The sequence below is a fragment of the Halichoeres trimaculatus genome, unplaced genomic scaffold, assembly GCF_033239565.1.
Source record: "Halichoeres trimaculatus isolate MK-OKI-2021-1 unplaced genomic scaffold, fHalTri1.1 fHalTri1_scaffold_16, whole genome shotgun sequence".
Lineage (NCBI taxonomy): Eukaryota > Metazoa > Chordata > Actinopteri > Labriformes > Labridae > Halichoeres > Halichoeres trimaculatus.
Window position 1 is genome coordinate 29,277,604 of NW_027437194.1, and position 22,884 is coordinate 29,300,487.

The 22,884-nt window shown below is 42.7% G+C and overlaps 2 protein-coding genes across 5 annotated transcripts in view; one reads left to right on the plus strand and one right to left on the minus strand.

The window, feature by feature from the left end:
- The window catches only part of mmp17a (matrix metallopeptidase 17a), a 198,326-nt gene that overhangs the window by 74,056 nt on the left and 101,386 nt on the right, over positions 1 to 22,884 (plus strand). The window lies entirely within an intron of this gene.
- Positions 108 to 19,278, minus strand: LOC141805519 (uncharacterized). Of its 4 annotated transcripts, XM_074690616.1 has the most exons (13): positions 19,062 to 19,278; positions 18,298 to 18,385; positions 11,773 to 12,024; positions 11,532 to 11,634; positions 11,333 to 11,436; positions 10,966 to 11,238; positions 10,732 to 10,825; positions 10,497 to 10,564; positions 10,176 to 10,397; positions 9,949 to 10,083; positions 9,800 to 9,862; positions 9,607 to 9,675; positions 108 to 9,504 (listed from the first exon to the last, which is right to left on the minus strand). In XM_074690616.1, exons 4-13 carry the CDS (start codon positions 11,632 to 11,634, stop codon positions 1,303 to 1,305), a joined length of 9,333 nt encoding a protein of 3,110 aa, XP_074546717.1. In that variant the 5' UTR covers positions 11,773 to 12,024; positions 18,298 to 18,385; positions 19,062 to 19,278; the 3' UTR covers positions 108 to 1,302. The 4 variants fall into 4 exon arrangements, with proteins under 4 accessions (XP_074546717.1, XP_074546715.1, XP_074546716.1 ...); XM_074690614.1 differs by having other exon boundaries at positions 11,532 to 12,024; XM_074690615.1 differs by lacking the exons at positions 18,298 to 18,385; positions 19,062 to 19,278 and adding an exon at positions 18,134 to 18,234 and having other exon boundaries at positions 11,532 to 12,024.

Below are 22,884 nucleotides of genomic sequence, written 5' to 3' on the forward strand. Positions count from 1 at the left end.
CTTTGGACTATGAAAAAAGTTACACAACAGAAAGATTAATAAAACGATAATTTTATTTTACAATTCATCCAACACTTATTAGGAATCTAGACGTTCATTCTTTCCTTGCTGTCAAACTAACATTAAGATATCTTCAATTTTTTATCTTTAACTTTTTACATTTTAATGTCATGGACATAAATACTTTGACGACAGTTCATCTAAACTACTTAAGCTGATGACAAAACAAATACATGTGTTGCTGTGAATCCATAAGTCTCTCGCAGCTTCATCCTTTATCCATTGCTGGTGAGGAGGTTGGGGATCACTGCAGCACCTTTCACCAGACAGTTTACCTCAGAGACACAAAGATTCTTTTAAGAACAAAATTATCTGAGCCAGCTAAACTAACTCTAAACACATATCTACATGATCAGAATGTTGTATTAGGTTTCAGAGGGACAGAGAGAGAGAAAACACAACACTGAAAGACACAAAGGGGAGGAGGAGACATGGAAAATGACAACAATTACAATAATAACTATTTCTTTTTAAAGCTGTCCTGTCCTGGCAGTCAGGCATGCAGAATGGGGAGTCTGAGCCTTGTGGTGCCAGAACAGATTTGCTCTTACTTCATGTTCGCAAACAAACAGTTTTCATCTGAACTGTTGAAAGTGAACTTATGAAGATTTAACACGACTAAACTCAAACATACACTCAATAACACATATTTACACTTAAAAACAAAAAGAAAGTGACAGTTAATGTGCAGCAAGCAAAGACTAACAGCTAAAACACTAACAACCATAACATGATTATCTGTAACGCCTGCCTACATGATCAACATAAAAAAACCCTTTCCTCAAACACTTCCATCATGAGAGACATGATTATTTTATGAACAATCACATCATCATAATTACAATTTAAATCTTTAATTACAACTATACAAAATTTTCACAACAAATACCTATAACTCTAAAACCTCGCCGTAAATAAATAAATATATAAATACAATAAATATACAAATGTAGACAAAAAGCACAATGGACCTCTAAAATCTAACATGGTGTTTATTTTGTGAGTGGGCAGACTGGTGTGTAGTATGCTGCGTTGTTCATGGTGTGAATTTTGGCTTCCACCATGGTCGCAGTTTTGTGCCGTAGTCCAGTTTCCTCTTTATACCCCATAGATAAACACAACTAACGCGAAAACACCAATACTTGCACCCTGACAGAGCGATGTAGCTGTGTTTGACTCAGACAAAGAACTCACACTGCCACTGTGAATCCTTTGTGTGCCTCCTTTGCCAAACCAACCACACTAATCATCACCTAGACTAAACTCAGCACTAAAAAGCTCCTCTAACTCACCTACACTAACATCTACCTGCCCCTGATCATCTTTAACTCTAAAACTACACAGAATGCCTTCATGATCACTGAAGTACGTGGGCATCACTGCACATTCCACATCGTACTGTGCTGTTTTAACATAGACATGATCAATCAAAGTGCCCTTCTCTGTGGTTTCCTGTGTCACATGCTGCATGAATCCTTTAGTGCCCATGAATTTACAAATGGATGAGTTTTTCATGATGTTTTCGTTAAAATCTCCCATTACTACAATTGTGTTACTGATTGGATTTAACCAATCAAGTAACTTCCCCAGATTTTCTTTCAGTACTAAATTTGGATAACATGGTGGACAATACATCACTGCCAAAACTATGTTCACTTTTGGAAACAGGCACACCAAACACTCCAGATTCAAATCGGGTACCTGCAGAACGTCACAGTCCAATTGGTCTTGACTATACAAACCAACTCCACCATGTTCTAGCTGCTGAAGCTCTAACAATTTGGCGTGACTGCTGCTGCTGCTGTAACACACACCACGAGGACGACTGTGGAAAGTGAAACCGTCGATTTGAACACTGTCCAATGAGGACTGTGCAGTGAGCCACGTTTCTGTGACAGCAATACAGTTAGGCTGTAAATGCTGCGTGCAAGACACCAGATCCACCAAGTGGCGGCTTAAACTTTGAACGTTCATCAGATACACAGAGAAGCTGGGTGCATCTGATGAAGGTTTCTGCTGTCCAATCAAAAATGGAGGCATGCCCTCCAAGGCCTCCCTGATGGTAGTCTTGCTGAAAATGGCCTTTTCATTAAAATCCCTGATGATCAGTCCCGACAAAGCCCTAACTCGACTAAGTGCTACATACGCCTGCCCGGGTGCAAAAACCTTCTTAAAACAGACCACGGCCTGGTCCACCGTCAACCCCTGCACTTTGTGTACCGTACACGCCCACGCTAACCTAAGAGGAAACTGAACACGCAAACCCCCCCACTTCGTCGCCTTCTCCTGCTCTGGATCAATAGCAGTAGAATCCCTGCATTCTACTGCTGCATGTGCACGCTGTTTCCTCCTCTGTGAGCCAATTCTAGGATCGTCAAATTTGACATAAACTGTTTGAGGAAACTTGTCTTTCACATTCTTAAACTCAATGTGAGTGACGGTGCCACATGCTCCATTGACCAGACCATCCCCGACATCTACATTCTTACACAACATGACGCGCGCGTTCCTCGCTAAACACAGCCGCTCTTGCAAACACGTGTCTGATGCTGCTCTATGATGCCCGGCCATCTTTTCCAATTTGCCTGTTTTGCTACTGTTTTGGTAGTCCTGAGCATCAATAGTGACATAATCAGGACACGAGGCAAAGAGCTGCTCCAGATTGTGCTCAGACACTTGCATATTTGTCGGGAAAATATGCAAGGCTGAGCTCTCCTCGCCGGTCTCGCGTGACTCTAAAATTTGGACGTCCGTTTCTAACAGGGGTGTGTCCTTGGAACGCACTCTCAACCTGTTTAACAACTCGGCAAACACACTATCCTTCTGCCTAACTACCGCTGTGAGCTCCACTATGCTAAAGTTGCACCACAGATCCACCCCGATGGGACTGCTATACAGAGGCTTCCCTTTAACAGGAGGCAACTGATAGAAGTCACCAACGGCTATCACGCTCACACCGCCAAAAGGGGAAAAGTCGCCTGTCTGTCTAATCTGCCTCAACCTACCATGAACATAAGCCAGCAGGATGTGATCAACCATACTGATCTCGTCGATGATTAGAATTTGGAGGTGACCCAATTCAGCTCTGAGCGAGTTTAGTTTCTCTTCACCTAAAGGGGTGTAAGGTAAACTAGCATGTGTTCCAATGCCGAATGTGTGATGAATTGTGGCTGCATTTAAATTGTATGCAGCGATGCCCGTAGGAGCAGTTAACAAAACTGTGACATCGTCTGGTTGATGACAAAGTGCTGAAAGAAGCCTCCCTGCCTCATACTGAATGGCCCTGATTAAATGACTCTTCCCCGTTCCTGCTCCTCCTGTCACAAATACCTGCAGAGGCTCTGGGTTTTTGCCCATCACCTTCTGCAAACACCAATGTCTCACCCTGTAGAAAACAGCTAACTGTGTCTCATTCAGGGACCTAACCAAACACAAACCCTCGCTACGAGACATGGTGTTTCTGTTCTTCTCTAACCTAACAACCTGTCTAGCAGCACCCATCAAATCTGGAATATTCTCCAGACCTTCAACTAGCTGCTCTCCCTCTATCTCCTCTTCCTGCTGCTGCCTCCTCTCCTCTAAACACTCAATGCGTTCTGCTTCCTGCTCAGGACACAACTCACCCCACACATCCTCATCAACACCACCGAGCAGCTCAGCAATCTCCTGAGCTCGCTCCAAATCCGGACAATCAAACTCAAATTTGGCCCTGTTCTCCTCGACCACAGCCTGCACCGAGTGCACGGAGCCGTCCCTAAACCTGACCTCCCCGTCCTCATAGAACTGACTGAAGAGCTCAAAGCCCTCAGGTTTGAGCTCAGAGTCAGTTCTATAAGGAAGGAACAACTGCAACAGACTCTGGAAATGAGCCTCTTCCTGCTTCTCTAAGTTAAAACGCATGTACCGAACCACAGCAAACTGAGATCGTGTTCTCCTCAGAATGAAGCCCAAATTGTTTTTCAGTTTAATAGCATTTTCAGATTTTTGAGTGCTGGGGAGAACACGATACTCAGATGCAAACGTCGCCATACACATGTTGCTAAACACGTCATCATCGGGCCTGTTCTTGAACCTGTCCACTATGCTAGTCATCCACATGTCATCCGAGCGGAGATCATGTGATGACGCCCTCTCCTGCAAAACACTGAGAGGTAAACTCATCTTGACTATGTTGTTCCCTGTCGGCACAAAGACAACCTTTCGGGAACATTCCCTCAGATGCATGGACGTTAGCCTATACACTGCCTCCTGAGCACAGACGTCTCTGTGGTGTAAATATACACTCCCCAGCTTCTTCAAGCTTTCTCTAGCAGAGAGATTTCCTTCTTTGGAGGCTTCTTTTTGGGCATTGCTCAATAAAAGGCCAATTTCTCTCTCTGACTTCGTAATGTACGAAATGATGTAAATGACGACTGCGTAGGCGTCAGTGACAAAGCTAAGGTCCATGTTGGCGTTCCAGCACTTCAACAACTTCTTACTGTACTGGTTCACCCAAACACTGTTTACCTCTCTCCTATACACTATCTTTGTCTTTTTCTCTAAACGCCGATAAGCCTGCTCATAGATGTCCTGATTAATGCCCAAACTCACAAACAACTCATCAACACTCGCAGGAGGCACCTCGTTTTCAACAGCTTTCTTAACAGCTGTTAAAATTGCCCCCGCTGTTTCTTTGGACATCTCGTTGTCGTCATCAAAACATTTACAGATTGGCATGTTTTTTGAAGCAGATCTCTCCTCTGTGCTATATGCATCTTTCCCGCCACATTTGCACTCTTTCTTGTGACAAATAAATGTCCGCTTCGTAGCTGGTTTTGGGAAATTGAAACGACATTTGCTCTTCTTTGACTTTCTACAAGTCTTGGCATGTCGTTTGGAGTGTGTTTGAACCGATGTCACAATGTCCAATAATGCGTCATCGTCAGAGGGCAACTCGCACGAGACGTATTTATCTATAAACGCAACTACCTCCTCATCTGTGTTCTTACCAATTTTGGGGGCGCCCTCGATCCAAAACAAACAGTGAACATGAGGAGAACCGCGCTGCTGAAACTCGACCCTATGAAAGTGATCGGCGATTTTGCCAATTGGTTCAGCGGGAGACATGAGAACTGCTTTCAGAAAACAATGCCATCTGTAATCAAACATCCTCGCAGCCGTTACCGGATTACGACGCAACAACTGACACCTGTCTGCCCACTCCAAATCCTCTACCGTCTGCGATCTGCCTTCCTGCCTCAGGATGCTGGTCAGCAGATTCTGCCAGCGCATATCAGCAGACGAAAAGGAACAAAACCACGTCGGGATCCCTAACTGACGAACACAAGCCATCACTTCTTTCTGAACAGTCTGCCAAAATGCCGGAGTCCCCCTAATAGGTCTCAGGAACTTAAACCCATCATCAAACTCTAACAACTGCTTCAAAGCCTCCTCATCCTTCAACATACCCTGTGTGATTCGCTGAGACCTCTGACCTACTTTACCCTTACGCAACGCCACAGAAACATTCGACATTACCTGATCTAACTCCGACATGTACTGCGCAAAAAAAATGTACTCTACATTATGCGCAAAACGACCATCCGCATGCATTATTCTATTATTGAAATAGCGCGTCAGCGACAGATGAGCTGATCGAATGTCATGAAAGGTCTTATCACCTCGAGGAAACAACACGGGAAAACATTTAGCCTCATTCGTTTGGTCAGAAAGCATCTTAACCGGACAATTTCCCTCTGCAGGCGCAATATTGACTATATCCTCAAAATACTGATCTAATGCTTCCTGACCAAGATCAACAGGCATAAGACAAGTGTCCTGAAACATGCAGTGCTGCTGCCTGTCATGTAACATTTCATCTTGTATTATGTCTGAAGCTTCCTCTACATCTCCCTCAACAAACTCAGCCTGTGCTCTAACCTGATCAGCTCCCTGAGCACTAACACCACCGTGCTCCACAACACCTTGCCCTACAATGTCCTGATCTACAACAGCCTCATCTTCACTAGACTCTGCCTCTTCCCGCTCTTCATCCTCTATCCTACAAAACTCATTAACCCAGTCCTCATTGAACTCTATATCTGCATAAAGGGCATTCGTCCTCTTTAAATACTCTAGCGCCTGTCTTACACGCAAAGTATCAACAAACTGATACTCGTAATACCCTTTATATGTCAGTTTACGCTTCAGCTTAACCTGTACTAACGACCCCTCCATAGTGGACCGGGGCAACACGCGAGTGGACTGCACGATGTCGGCTGGAACACATGTCACAGGTCCATGTACTCCGTTCTGCCCCCCTTTCGGCAGTGCCAACATCTTCATAAACGGAATATGCAACGCGATTAAATGCTGCTCTAAACTATTCAGGCATCCCAGTTCAGGAGGAATGGGATCCAGCTCCAGGTTATTGATCCAGCATTCAGCTGGCATCTCACCCTTACTAATCTTAGCCTGGCAGGAGTGACAAATCCACAGCTGACCCCTAGAAACCGCAAACTGACACGGCACAACACACCCTTCACTACACTGATGCAGGAAACACTCACTGATACACGCCTCAGCAAGTTCAGCTGTTCTGCTGGTTCTGCTGTAAGTGTCCCTGTCACAACTAACGACCTGATTTCTAAACAACAACCTGTGACAAACACAGCAGACAAAATCTGGTCCATCTTTAACCTGCTCTAAAAACTGATTCATAACAAAACCAAAGTCTTTAGACTGTTCGAACCCCTGTTTCCTGCTGAACCTAACGCGACCAATAACCCGCTGCCTGTGCTCTAAACTACCATACTGACGCTTACTAAATTTTCTACTCCTATCTTTAACTTTCTCCCTATGCTCCTCACTATCCCTGTATTTAACCATAATCCTGTTTATAACTTTCTCCCTATGCTCCTCACTGCCTCTATATTGTGCCCTAAGCTTGGCTTTAACTTCCTCCCTATGCTTCATATTTTCTTTGTATTTACAAACACTAAAATCTTTTACCCTTTCTCGATGCTCAGAACTATCTCTATACTTGCCTACACTCAAATCTTTAACCCTCTCTCTGTGTGACGCATCTTCACTATACTTTTCAACACTCTTAACCTTTTTCTGTTCCCTATAATTCGCATCTTTCTGATATGTCTCTCTTAACCTCATCAAACGTCTCTCCCTAAATGGCTCTGTTTTGATTTTCTGTGCCCACTCCTTACGCCTGATAAACCGCGATGATACAGACCGCCTACCTGACTCTACTTTCCTAGCATCCTCTACAGCATCCTCTTCAACATCTAAACCTAAATCTGAAACTTCCATGGCATCATTGCACCAAAGTGCTGTTTCCTCCCTACCAAAAACACCTTCCTGACATCTAAACCTAAAGCTGTAACCTGAAACCTCACTGACTTTACAATAACAATAACAACTCTGCAGTCCAGGCTCATAAACACAAACTACATTCTCAAAATGGTTCCCCGAGATATTCTCTAAATAAATGCACTCAGTCGACAAACACCTACCGCTACAGCTGTACTTTAACCAATGACCATCATAAAACGTACAAACACTAACGCCTAACATATCTGCTGTAGCCTGAATTTCCACCTCTGAGGCCCAAGAATTTACATTTGCCATCCTGGACTGCTGAATGTACTCAGACACTGAAGAGTACTCACTCCTAATCAAACTAGAATAATGACTAGCATTCCGCTGGAGATGTTTACAAACGGCGAGCCTAACCCTACGATGGTGCTTCTGAGAACCACTCACAGCCTGAGAGATGGCTCTGAAGAAGCAGTTACCATCAGCCACGATCCTCTCATTTCTACAAGGAACCCCTAACAAACCAACACGCGTGGACACCGGTCCACCAGTCTTCACAAACTCTAAGTTAAAACTACTGCACACAGCCTTGCAGACATCTACACTGAGAGGATGGAAGGCTAGATCTGCATTTTTAACAGTATCTACAAACTCAACATCTAAATTAGCCTCGCCAACATCAAAACGCTTGGATTTCTTTGACACACGAGGGCCAGAAGAAATCCTAGGCTTCTCTGCTGCTGACACACTGCTAACTTCGCTAGCTAAAGACACTCCTGACGACGCTGGACTCGCATCTACACTAACACAAAGCTCAGGCTCGCAACTGCCTTCAGAAACCACATCACTGAACCTGTCCTCACTGACTACACTAGACTCTGGTGTTGGAGCAGTGTTCACCTCAGTGACCCGCCTCTCCACGGAAACACCAGACAGCACCGGACTGATATCTGCATACGCACTAAGACCAAGCGGAGGGAAATCTTCATCGTACCTAAAACGAAAGCCGGATCGCCTTGATTTCTTCGACCAACAAGTGTCAGAAGAAATGCCCCACTTACTGCCACCGGTAACGCTCGGTCCTGCCGGTGAGCCGCCGCTCAACACACTGGCATAAGACCGCAGAGAAACGCCTGACAGTGCTGGACTAACATCTGAACTCAAACAACGCTCAGACACAACACTACACTCTGGTGCTGGAGCAGCAGTCACCCCTGTGACCCTACCCTCCACAGAAACACCAGGCAGCACTGGACTTGCACCCACATGGACACTGATGCCACACAGTTCAAAGAGCTTCTCCCTCGAACTGAGACTGTCGGCCAAGCGACAGATGTAGTGGTGCAGGTCATCCAGGCACGCAAAATGCAAAACCACGCTTGTACCGTTAAAGTGTAACAAGCCCTCGTTACCGCGTGAGTGACTGTCCACCACAGCGAACCGTCCATCCTCACAGATGATGGCAGAAGTGTTGCCACACATCGTCAGAAGACATGTGCGGTACTGACCCAAGATCCTGTTTAGTCCGTCACGCAAACTGATGAACACACCGCTGTCGATGTGTTCACCCTCGGTCACGCCGACATCCCCGAACGCCGAGTCGCCAAAAACAAAGCGAACTACCGCATCATCGATCATCAACCGCTGTGGCAAATCTGGGACAGAGAGCAGATTTGTCACGTGGTTGAAGATGCCTCGATCGCGTAAATTACTGTACAACTCGTCGCCACAAATGACCGCGCGATCAAGCTGACGTCTGTCCCAGGAAAACACACTGCTCAGCGTGTGTTTGGCTAAGCTGACCAAAGCTATAGCCATACATTGCTGTCCTCCGTAAAAAAAGCGCTCGTCAGCCTGATGAAACGACCCGCGCACAACCCTGACTGGCCTCCCAGCTCTGCTAGCCTCTGCTGCTACATCACCACTGTCACAATCTAACCCAGCATCAGAAACACAAGCAGAAGAAAAAAAGTGGTCCTTAGCTTTGCTGATCTTCTGGGGCCTCTGGGTTCCCTCGGCGACAGCAGGGCACGGCGCAGCCACCTCCTCCACGACGACCTGCTGCACCTCGGACTCCAGCGATGTCTCCTCCACGACGACCTCCGGGACCACGGACTCCTGGGCTGCTGCCTCCGCCTGACACAAATCAAAAATTCAGTTTAACTGCATGACAAACCAGGCGGAAAAATGCAGGTGTAAAAACAATAAGTCACATAATATGTTTAAACAAAAACGCACCTGGCGCGGGACCGGACTGGGGCCGGAGGCAGACACGGTCTCCTGGGCAGGTGAAGGTGTTGCCGCCACCTATAAAGAACAGGAAAACATGGAAAAAAAAAAAAAAAAGATCAAGATGCAACTCTTATCAAAGCATATATCACACCGCATTGGTCACTCTTCAAAACCAGCAAAAAATAAAATAAAAACACACCTGCCGCTTTCCTCCACTGCGCTTCCTGGCAACACCTCGTGGCCGACGCTTCGCACGCGAAGCCTAGAGGAAGAAAAACAAACCTTTATAACAGCTGTTTACCACTTGTGTTACCAACTATTTGGTCATATGGCTTGTGTGCACTTTACCTGGCCAGCTGGTGGCTCAGCGATGCAGCCGGAGCCAGAAGAAGGACTGACCTTCTCCATAGCATCCAACATGTCACCGCTGAACCACACAGGGTTGGGCGGGATGACAGGCCGAACCACAGCAGGTGTTCCGGCCTTCAAAACAAAAAACAAACATTGTTTTAAAAAAAACTTCACATGCAGGCTTTGCACAAACTTCTACACACCCAATCAGAAAAACACTTTACCTTGTCCTCCTTTCCAACCACAGTCCACTCCCAGGGGTCGCTGTGACGGGTCACGGGGAGGTGACCTGTCACAACTAGCCTGGGAGACACCGTGGCACGCGGCGATGTCCGGCGGGACACCGCGGGCGTGGGCGAGGGCGGACGCTGGGTCAGCTGCTGGACAGCAGCGTTCCACAGCAGATCCACCAGCACAGGGGTCCCATCGGTGTCGCTGAGGTGCACCTGAAAAACAGTCAGACACAGCAGACATTTCACTTTGTTAGCTGGATGTTTTCTTTAGTGTCACATAAAGTGTTGTGTAAATTTTAGGACAATACTTACGCCGTCGGGGCACCACAGCTCCAACCGATGGAGGGGGAGGTGCTCAGCCACAGACACGTAAGGGAAACCTGAAATAAGTGTCACAAACCACACACAAAAAAATACTTAAATACTTGAAGTAAACATTAACGCATGCATTTACATGTAAATGTTCATCCATGCATGCCGTCAGTTTTTTAGCACATATGAAATTCTCAAATCTCAGATTTTGCAGAAAAACTCGATTGAAACGTACCCATGCGTGCTGCGACTCGGTGGAATTCCTGACGCAGCGCCAACTGCAGGCCCGGGTGGATGTTCAGGCGTGGAGGGAAGTCCAGCACGAACACCTTACAGAAAAAAAACACTTTGTCAGCAGATCGCATTAATTTCTCCAAAATAAGTGCATGATAATACAAAGGCTGCTCACACCAGCTTTTCTGACACAAAACCAAACGATTAACAACAAAAACTTGAATCAAACACACACCTTGGGCCAGCGGCTGGCGATGGAGGTCAGGAGAGCACCGAAGTCCAACGCTGCCTCGCCAACCGTCCGGCTGGCCGTGAGGTTGTTGCTCGGGGCGAGCACGCAGACGGCGTCGGGGGTCCACGGGACGTCTGCGTGCAGGGCCTCTGTCCTCAGCTCGGCTGCCGATGCACCTGGAACAGACAAAAAAGCAAAGGACAGAGAACCTACCGGCATGGGCACGAAGCCGTCCACCATGGCCCGGAGGTGGGAGTCTCCAACGACGAACACCAGCTGCAACAACACAGACGTTCTTTAACAACGGAGAAACCTACCAACAGACACCTTACTCGCCGCAATTTTTGGATGAATAAAACAAAAATCATACCTTCTGGTCCGGACGATGCGCTGGAGTGACCAACTTGCGGCTCCGGTGGGTCAGTGCAGAGGTTGGCCATCTCCGCGTTCGGTGGCGGTACCCGGTACCGCGCCCTGTAAAGGACATTGAAGTTTGTCAGAACATCATTAAGGGACATTACATCCAAACCATATCAGTGAACATTCTGAAATGAAAGTTTGACACATACGAGCAACGAACTCGGGGACAGGCTCGAGGGCAGTCCAGGGGTGGTCCTCTGCCCTCTTCCTCTTCAAGGCCAACGCCCTCCGATGGCCTTTCGCTCTAGGCATCTGAACAGGAAGAGGAAGAAACATTTTTGAGTCCACGCTCACAGAGAAAACACCAGTCAATCTGTGCCAATCATACTCACAAGGCTTCACGTAGCAACGCTTCACCTAACATTACAATGTAGAAATGTTTTAACTTACCTTGGCTGAGGGCAAGTGTGTGTGTGTCTGTGTGTGTGAGTGTGTGTGTCTGTGTGTGTCTGCTTGAGTGGATGTGTATAAAATCAATTAAAGTGTGTGCAGATTAGCAGTTAGTCTAGGTGTGTGTCGGTTTAAAGAGATATATGAGTGTCAAGATGTGTGTGTCCTGGAACAGAAGATCGCAGAAATGCAGCAGTCGTAGTCTCCAAAGCACAGGTGAGCACAGGGAAGTAAATCGCACAGCCAAGGAATCTGCAAAACAATATCATTTAAGAGTAATCAAGATAATTGTGGGAGGAAAAAAAAGCAACAAAAAATGCATGCAAATCCAATACACATTAAGATCATGCCAGGAATGCCACATCTTCGGAAGGCCCGAACAATCACTTTGATCACTCAAGCATTATGATTCTTTAACTCTGACAAAATGCAGGTAACCTCTGGCCTGCTAACCAGGATAGATACACAACTGATTAACAATTTAAACTAATATGAACAACATTGGAAGACAAACCTCACACACACTCTCACACAACAATAAGTCTTTTCTCTCAGCATTACCCAAAAAAGGAGCAAAATGCTACAGCTAACATGGCTAACAAGGAGCTAAAACACAGGGAAAAAGGCCATCGCAGCGTAGCTATATCTAAAAACTTAAAGCACACATCACACCAAGAAATAATCTTCAAAATGTTTTCAAAATGCCCAAAATGAGCACAGGAGAGTACAGGAGAGCACACAGCTAAGGAATCTTCAAATCAATACTATTGAAGAGTAATCAAGATTATTTTAGGAAAAAAGCCATCAAAAATGCATGCACATGTAATCTACACATTTAGATCATGCCAAGAATGCCACAAAACACAACTTTAAAGGACCCAAACAATTTATTTCATCACTCACACATAATGGATCTTTAACCCTCACAAAATGCCAGTTAGTTCTGGCCTGCTAACTAGGACAGATACACAGCTGATTAACAGCTTAAACTAAGATGAACAAAATTGAAAGACAAACCTCACACACACTCTCAAACAATATGTATTTTTTTTATCAGAAATACCCAAAAGGAGAAAGAGCTACATGATGCGGCTAACAAGTAGCTAACACAGGAAAAAAGGCTGACACAGCGTAGCTATATCTACAACCTTAAAGCACATATCACACCAAGTAATAGTCATCAAATGTATTCAAAATGTATTTAAAATGCACCAGAAAAGCACAGGAGAGTACAGTTGAGCACACAGCTAAGGAATCTGCAAATCAATTCAGTTTAAGACTAATCAAGATCATTGTGGGAGAATAAAAAGTCATCAAAAATGCATGCACATCTAATCTACACATTAAAAGCATGCCAGGAATGCCACAAAACACAACATTAAAGGTCCCAAACAATTAATTTCATCACTCACACATTATTGATCTTCAACCCTCACAAAATGCCAGTAAGCTCTGGCCTGCTTACCAGGACACACACATAACTGATAAACAGCTTAAACTTGGATAAAAAAAAATTTGGAAGACAAACCTAACACACACTCTCGCACAACAATAAGTCTTTTTTCTCAGCATTACCCAAAACAGGAGCAAAAAGCTACATAATGCAGCTAAAAAAGTAGCCAACACAAGGAAAAAGGCAGACACAGCATAGCTATATCTACAACCTTAAAGCACATATCACACCAGGTTAAAGTTTTTCAACATACATTTAAAATGCACCAAAAAAAAAAGCACAGGAGAGCAAAGGAGCATACAGCCAAGGAATTTGCAAATTAATACCATTTAAGAGCAATCAAGAAAATTGTTGGGAGAAAAAGCCACTAAAAATGCACGCAAATCTTATCTACACATTTAGATCATGCCAGGAATGCCACAAAACACAACATTAAAGGACCCAAACAATCACTTTTATCACTCACACATTATGGATCTTTAACCCTCACAAAATGCCAGTTTGCTCTGGCCTGCTTACTAGGACACACACACAACTGATTAACAGCTTAAACTAAGATGAACAAGCCACATAATGTGGCTAACAAGTAGCTTACACAGGAAAAAAGGACCACCCAGCGTAGCTATATCTAAAACCTGAAAGAACATCACACCAAGTAATAATCTTGAAAATGTATTCAAAATGCACCAAAAAGCACAATAGAGCATAAAATCACACGGCCAAGGAATATGCAAATCACTACCATTTAAAAGTAAGCAAAATTATAATGGGAGAATAAAAAGCCACAAAAGAATGCATGCAAATCCAATCTACACATTTAGATCATGCCAGGAATGCCAAAAAAACACAACATTAAAGGTCCCAAACAATTAATTTCATCACTCACACATAATGGATCTTTAACCCTTACAAAATGCCAGTAAGCTCTGGCCTGCTAACCAGGACGGATACACAACTGGTTAACAGCTTAAACTAAGATGAACAAGCTACATAATTTGGCTAACAAGGAGCTATCACAGGGAAAATGGCCAACAGCAAAGCTATATCTAAAACCTTAAAGCACATATCACGACAAGTAATAATCTTCAAAATAAATTCAAGATGCACCAAAAAAGCTCAGGAGAGTACAGTAGAGCGTACAGCTAAGGAATCTCAAATAATACCATTAAAGAGTAATCAAGATTATTGTAGGAGAATAAATAGCCATCAGAAATGCCAATTTAATCACTCACACATTATGGTTCTATAACTTCAACAAAATGCCAGTATGCTCTGGCCTTCTAACCAGGACAGGTACACAACTGATCAACAGCTCAAGCTAAGATTTAAAACAAAGGCAGAAAAACCTCACACACACAATCACACAATAAGTCTTTTCTCTCAGCATGACTTAGAAAAACAGCGAAAAACTCCAGCTAACGTGGCTAACAAGTAGCTTTCACAGGGAAAAAGGCAGACACATCAAAGCTTTGTCTTAAACCTAAAAGCACATATCACACTTAGTAATAATCTTCAAAATGTTTTTTAAAATGCACCAATCAAAAGCCCAGGAGAGCATAAGATCACACAGCCAAGAAATTTGCAAATCAATACCATTAAAGAGTAATCAAGATTATAGTAGAAGAAAAAAAGTCATCAAACAATGCATGTACATGTAATCAATATGTATCTTTTATCAGAACTACCCAAAAAAAAGAGCAAAAATCTATAGGTAACATGGCTAACAAGTAGCTTTCACAGAAAAAAAGGTTGATGCAGCACAGCTTTATCTGAAATCCTAAAGCACATATCAAACCAAGTAACAATATTCAAAATGCACCAAAAAAAGCACAGGACAGTATGAGATCACACAGCAAAGAAATCTTCAAATCAATACTATTTCAGAGTAATCAAGATTATTATGATAAAGAGACACAAAAAATGCATGCATATGTCATCTACACAATAAGATCATGCCAGGAATGCCACAAAGCACAACTTTAGAAGACCCAGACAATCACTTAAATCACACACACACACACATTATGGATCTTTAACCCTCAAAAAATGCCAGTATGCTCTGGCCTGCGAACCACGACAGATACATAACTGATCAACAGCTCAAGTTAAGATTTAAAACAAAGGCAGAAAAACCTCACACACACACTCACACAACAAGTCTTTTCTCTTAGCATGACCCAAAAAAGGAGCAAAAAGCTACAGCTGACGTGGCTAACAAGTGGCTATCACAGGGAAAAAGGCTGACATGGAATAGCTTTTTCTAAAATTCTAAAGCACATATCACACCAAGTAATAACCTTCAACATATATTTAAAATGCACCAAAAAGCACAGGAGAGTACTGAAGAGCATGCAGCTAAGGAATCTCAAAAACAATTCCATTTAAGAGTTAGTAAGATAATAGTAGAAAAAAAAACCAACAAGATGCATGCAAATCTAATCTACACATTAAAAGCATGCCAGGAATGCCACAAAACACAACTTTAAAAGTCCCAAACGATCACTTTAATCACTCACACATTATTTATCTATAACCCTCACAAAATGCCAGTCGGCTCTTGCCTGCTAACCAGGACAGATACACAACTGATCAACAACTTGAACTTGGATAAACAACAACATAGGCAGACAAACCTTTCACACACACACTCTCACACAATAAGTCTATTCTCCGGCATGACCCAAAAAAGGAGCAAAAAGCTACAGCTAATGTGGCTAACAAGTAGCTTTCACAGAAAAAAAAGGCTGACGCAGCATAGCTATATCTAAAACCTGAAAGCACATATCGCACCAAGTAATAAATTTCAAAATGAATTCAAGATGCACCAAAAAAGCTCAGGAGAGTAAAGTAGAGAACACAGGTAGGGAGCCTTCAAATCAATACTATTTCAGAGAAATCAAGAAAATTTGAGGAGAATAAAAGCCATCAAACATGCATGCAAATATAATATACAGATTTAGATCATGCCAGGAATGCCACAAAACACAACTTTAAAAGTCCTAAACAATCACTTTAATCACTCACACATTATGGATCTACTCTCACAAAATTCCAGTTAGCTCTGGCCTGCTAATCAGGACAGATACACAATTGATCAACAGCTCAAGCTAAGATTTAAAACAAAGGCAGAAAACCTCACACACACACACTCGCACAATAAGTCTATTCTCTCAGCATGACCCAAACAAGGAGAAAAAAGCTACAGCTAACGTGGCTAACAACTAGCTAAACAAACAGAGCTCTAGCCTGCCCTCTGAGAGTTCCACTTCTATTGGGAACCTCTGTCAAGAGTTCCAGAAGCCTAAGCTCAAATCCTTATGACATATCTATTTCACAAATTTGAAAGTAAACAGGCACAACAAAGAAGAAGGTTTCCATGGTGACAAATCATTGAATATTCATTTATTAGTTTATTACTACTATCATTAATAATTTATATTAATATCAAATTGTTATTTCATATTTCAATATCCTGTGTTCACTCTTTAAAAACATTTTTCCTACTGTTAAACAAGACTACAACACTACAGGAATATTAAAGCCACAAAAACAGCATGCTGTCATCATTGTCTAAACACAAATGCTGAATGTTGAAATTCAGAGCCCATATCCTCTTACCCTAAGAGCAACAGTCCTATTTATGACCTCTGTTAACTGAATAAGGACACTGCATAGCCATATCTACAACCTTTAAGCACATATCACACCAAGTAATAATCTTCAAAATGTTTTCAAAATGCACCAAAAATGTTTCATAGTGTCTAAAATACATATATTTAATTTATTTAGAAGCCAATCATTGTACTTGGAGGTAACAAGCATTTCTCTCAGTATTACAGAAAAGCAACACACCAAACAACCAAGTAAAACTCATAAAAATCTTGTTAAATTCACCAAAAAAGTACCAAAGTATCTTAAATATATATCTTAATTGTGTTAAGGGCAGCCTTTTTAGCATTTCTTTCAATATTACACAAAACCAAGCACTGAGCAGGCCGAGGCTGGCACACCATGGTGGCTAACTAGTAGCTATGACACAGCATTATTAAAGCTAAACCCACAAAGCAAATGTCACACCAAGCAATACTCTCCAAAATGCACCAAAAATGTTTCATAGCATCTAAAATTCATATATTTGATTAATTTAGAAGCCAATTATTGTACTTGGGTTTAGGAATATCAAGCATTTGTCTTAATATAACAGAGCAGGCTAACGTGGCTAACAAAAAGCAATTATTGAACAAAGGCCGAGCTTACATTAGCATATGTATGCACACAACTTTTGCCAACCGAGTAAAAGCCATCAAAATGTATTCAAAATGTACCAAAAATGTACAATTCTTTCATCAATATATATATTCTATTTGATTAAAGGGTAACCACTGCACCATGATCAAAGTTCATCGAGTATTTGTGTTAACATGACACAAAAGACAGCACAGAGTAGCTAGCGTGCTAACACAAAGGCTGAATGTAGATCAAAGGCTGAGATTTCCATAACATTAGCATACGTTTAGCGTCGGAACACCACCCACAAATGCTGACTAAAAGTCATCAAAATGTTCTTCAAATTCACCACAAATGTAACATAATATCTTACATATATAAAACTTATTTCATTTAGGACAATTATCGTCTTTGGAGTAAAGACTACAGAGCATTTCTCTCAACAGGACACAAAACCACACACGGAGCAGGCCTCGCTAGCGGGCTAACAGAACAAAGGCTGAGATTTCCATAACATTAGCATACGTCTAGCATTGAAGCACCACCCACAAATGCTGATAAAAAGTCATCAAAATGTGCTCAAAATGCGCCAAAAATGTATCACTCCATCTTAATTATGTATATCTTATTTGATAGAAAGGCTAACATCGTTTCACTATCAAAGTAGTTCAGAAAACACACCTCACAGAAGCTTCTAGAAAGTTTTAAATCTCACCGCAGAGCAGCAAAATCTTACTTATACGTGATATCGTTCTTTCATTTCACCTTAAATCACGTTTAACATTGCTCAGGTTCAACACAACATATGCTTACATCAAATTAAGAGACAACGAAATGGGTCTTACCTCCAGAGTCTGTGAGAAGAACGAGACGAGGCCAGATCGATCCTTTTATACCCCGCTGGTACCTCACGTCACTCTGACGTACATCCCCCTTCGGCAGAAGACGCAGCAGAGAATGCTACCATTAGCTGTGCATTCTAATCACATTGACATTGAATGATACCACACAAAACGTAATTGAACATAACCGAATCGTTTAATCATGCATTTAACGCAACTGTAGTGTTTTTAACGTCTTTGGAGTCAGCTATAACGAATAACAAAGCACCACATGTACAGTATTTGTCCAAGAGTCACCAGTTATACGGTCGCGATTAACTCCAAAATACTGGGTTGCTCGGTAGCCGTTAAATCTTGATCAACGTTGCCTCTGTTGTGAAGTACAATCTCTGGTAACTTACCACGAAACAAGCGTACATTTTGATGCTGCTACCAGGTTGAATTTATTGTTTAAAAATGCCAACTCGTCTCAATGAATGCAGATAAATGCAGCAAAATACGTGCGCATCTTTATGATATGTAGACTGATAATCTCCCTTTAAATGCAGAAGCTTGTATAGTCTTGCATTACACCACAATTATATTTCCCACCCCTTTTCTACAATAAATTTCTTGTAGCTTAGTGAGCAACAGACGTTTAGCTACGTTTAGCTTCTGTTAGCTACACGGTCCAACTCGCCTTTCACGTTCAAAAATACTGCTGATAACTAAGATGACAGGTAGTAAAATTAACAGTACTGAAGCCTAGAAACTTTAATTTTCCGTACCTGTTCAATCCACAGACGGAATCCGTTGTTTGAGAGCTCCCAAAGTTAGCACTCTCTCCTGGCTTCTCCCCTGTTTCAATCAGTCTAATCCACTTCATGTCGTCTTGTGGGATCTCTGGGGATACGGTGAATCCTCTCCCTCCTCCCATGTGCTGGAGCAAAGCAGCTGTGTACAATAAGTTGACCGACCGACAGAGAAACAGACTCATATCTTCCTCTGCATCCGCTCGTGTTTTGGTGAGATCAGCTGTCCTCCCAGACCGTATACTGTTGACAGGTCGCGTGATGAATGCTGGGACGTGTGACGTCATCTCCCGCAGCTCCATTGATCCCCGCGGATGTTTTACAAACCGCGTACGACAGTAGTAGTGCCTGCTATTTTGCCCCAAATTCAGTATTTGTTGGTAAAAAGTTGTAAAATCTGCTGTATACATCCCAGGATGTCCCACTGATACTAGAGAACGTTTCTATCTGTGTCTGCATCTGACAGGTGTTCTTGGCATACAGTTCCCACAATGCACGGCGCTAACGCCTGTGGCAAGTATTACTGAATTACCGCCATCTACTGGAATGTGTTGCCATGATAAATACAACACAGTCCTTGAAATACAAGGGAAGTGATGCCAAACACTGGTAAATCCTGTAACTTTCATTTGTAAAACAGGTGTTTAATTCTACTAATTTATTAAAGCCCATATAAACCAATGAATACTCGTTTTAACCATACGTGAATGATATAGAAATGTTTATTTTTCCACCAGCTGTAAAAATAAAAAGTCAATCCCTTCCACATTGTAATTTTGAGTGTAAGATTAAAAAGTAAATTATGATGATTCTACTGTGAAATGATAAACAAAATAAATAAGATTTTGACATCTGCCCATAATTTTTTAGTACATTAATAATAATGCAAAAAAAAACAAAAAAAAACAACATTTTTTTCTTTTTTTGTAAAAAAAAAATTCCATCACCTATAGTGTTGCTTACCAGACCTCTCTGGACACACTAAAATGGCCACCACAGCTGGTACATTTTTTTACCTTTGCTACACCCTTTTGACGTTCTCCCATCGCTTATTACACCCCCTAAGCATGTTCAGAAATCCACCAAAATTGGCACACACATTATTTGCATCCAAAAAATGAGAAAAATACAAAACATGAACATGAACCAAACATGACCCCAAACATCCCATAAAATGCTGTCTAGCGCCACCTAGGCACACTAAAACGGCCATAGCGGCCAGTAGGAATGTCGTAGAGAGATGAAACCAACACCAAAATGTTTGTCTCATTGAGACACACAGTATGACAGACTGTGGGGGGACAGGAGCCGGCATGAGCCCCGAGGACCCGTCTAACGCTGCTTGCAGCTTTAATTAGGGTCCTCGGCCAACGGAAGAGGGCACCTTCTAGCAAGCTAGAAGGTGCCCTCGGCCGGAGGCCGAGGGCACTATTGTTTTTCGTTCGTTTCTTTTTTTTTCTTATTATTATTCCCTCCTACGCGAGAACTCGAATTTGACCCCCTAAACGTGCTCAAAAACTCACCAAAATTGGCACACACATTCTGTGACCCCGAAAATTTGATAAAATGTGGAAATGAACCCCCGACATCCCATAATAATCTCTCTAGAGCCAAATAACCACTCAAAAACACACAAAAACACACAAAAATGGCTCTAGCTCGGTCCAGGAATGTCGTAGAGAGATGACACCAACACCAAAACGTTCGTCTCATTGAGACGCACAAAAAATATAGGAGGTATTTTTACGTAGCTCCAACAGGAAACCGGCAATTTCCCCGCCAAAATAAGAGATTTCAGAATTTTAAGCCTTTCTACAAACATTAACTTGTCAATAACCAAAAATGGTACCGGCATGAAAATTGCCTCACATGACAGACCAGACCCTGTTCTACAAAAGTTGTGGGGGAAGTTGTTGTTTCGAGCCCGGTTTTCGAATGGCGAGCCCTCAAAGTCGCCGACCACGCAATGTTAACAGATGGGAGAGCAGCCCTCGCTGAGCAGTTGGGCCTCTAGACAAAAAAGTAAAAGTCGCACAGCTTTAAAAATGACATGGTTGGATTCCTCACAAAATGTTCTTCAAGAAAATCATATTTTTACACTGATTAGGTCAACATTCTGATATTTTTGACACAGATTGGGGTAAAATTGTGGACTCTGTGAGGATTTCTTTACATTAGATGGCTGATAAACTCTCAGTCTCCACTCTGTTTGGGGTTCTGTCACGCTAATTACAGTTCCACTCATGCAGGTGGTGATGTCATTCAGCCTAGCAGAGGGATACGTTGCCATGGTATCAACTGACTCCCTGACATCCCATAATATTCTCTCAGAGCCATAAGGCTCACTTCAAGCCTACACACACCAAAACAGCCCTAACTGGGGCTAGGAATGTCGTAGACAGATGAAACCAACGCCGAAATGTTCGTCTTATTTTGTTGGACACATTGGAGGGAAAACCGGCAGGAGCCCGAGGACCCGTCTAACGCTGCTTGCAGCTTTAATTAGGGTCCTCGGCCTGAGCCAGGGCACCTTCTAGCAGGGCTAGAAGGTGCCCTCGGCCGAAGGCCGAGGGCACTATTGTTCCTGCTGCGTTTCTTTCTTATTATTATTATTCCGCACTCCAGTAAATCGCTTATTAGAACCCCTAAACATATTCAAAAACTCACCAAAATTGGCACACACATTATGGGCGCCCAAAATTTACGTTTGATACCAAACATGACTCCCGCCATCCCATAATAATCTCTCTACAGCCAAAAAACCTTTAAAACACACAAAAATGCCTCTAGCTCGGGCCAGGAATGTCGTAGACACATGAAACCAACATCAAAACATTCGTCTCATTGAGACGCACAAAAAATATAGGAGGTATTTTTGCGTTGCTCCAACAGGAAACCGGCAATTTGCCCGCCAAAATAAGAGTTTTCAGAATTTTTAGCCTTTCTACAAACATTAACTTGTCAATAACCAAAAATGATACAGGCATTAAAATTGGCTCACATGACAGACCAGACCCTGTTCTACAAAAGTTGTGGGGGAATTTGTTGTTTCGAGCCCGGTTTTCGAATGGCGAGCCCTCAAAGTCGCCGACTTCGCAATGTTAACAGATGGGAGAGCAGCCCTCGCTGAGCAGTTGGGCCTCTAGACAAAAAAGTAAAAGTCGCACAGCTTTAAAAATGACATGGTTGGATTCCTCACAAAATGTTCTTCAAGAAAATCATATTTTTATACAGATTAGGTCAACATTCTGGCCTACAGGATGAGAAGTTTGTCCCTTCGGAATTTGATCCTCCTGCACTCCTGTGATGATGTCACACACTGATTAGGAGCTCCACACAGCTGGTCACATGACTCAGCAGAGGACACAATGACTCTCTCCTCCATTAAAGTGCTTATTAGACCCCCTGAACATGCTCAAAAACTCACCAAAATCGGCACACACATTTCAAGCATCAAACTCATTCAATATAATACCACACATCCCATAATATTCCCTCTGTCCACATTCTGACACATTAAAACAGCCATAGCAGCCAGTAGGAATGTCCTAGAGAGATCAAACCAACATCAAAATGTTCATCTCATTGAGACGAAAAAATTATTTGCTGACACCCTGACCTGCCCCTGACAGGAAGTTGTCTATTTCTCTTAAAAGAAATATTTCCACACATTTTTTCCCCTACCTACACTTTTTGATTGCTTATAACACCCCCAAGCATGCTCAGAAACTCACCAAAATTAGCACACACATTATGAGTGCCCTAAATTTCCATATGATACTTAACATGACCCCAAAGA

What these genes read in the sequence shown, in the direction of transcription:
- LOC141805519 (XM_074690614.1), bottom strand. Translation starts at nt 11,658, where the DNA reads ATGTTTCTTCCTCTTCCTGTTCAGATGCCTAGAGCGAAAGGCCATCGG. An exon ending in CGCATCGTCCGGACCAGAAG is followed by an intron (nt 11,239 to 11,332) that starts GTATGATTTTTG and finishes GTGTTGTTGCAG; the next exon opens with CTGGTGTTCGTCGTTGGAGA. An exon ending in TGGTTGGAAAGGAGGACAAG is followed by an intron (nt 10,084 to 10,175) that starts GTAAAGTGTTTT and finishes TTTGTTTTGAAG; the next exon opens with GCCGGAACACCTGCTGTGGT.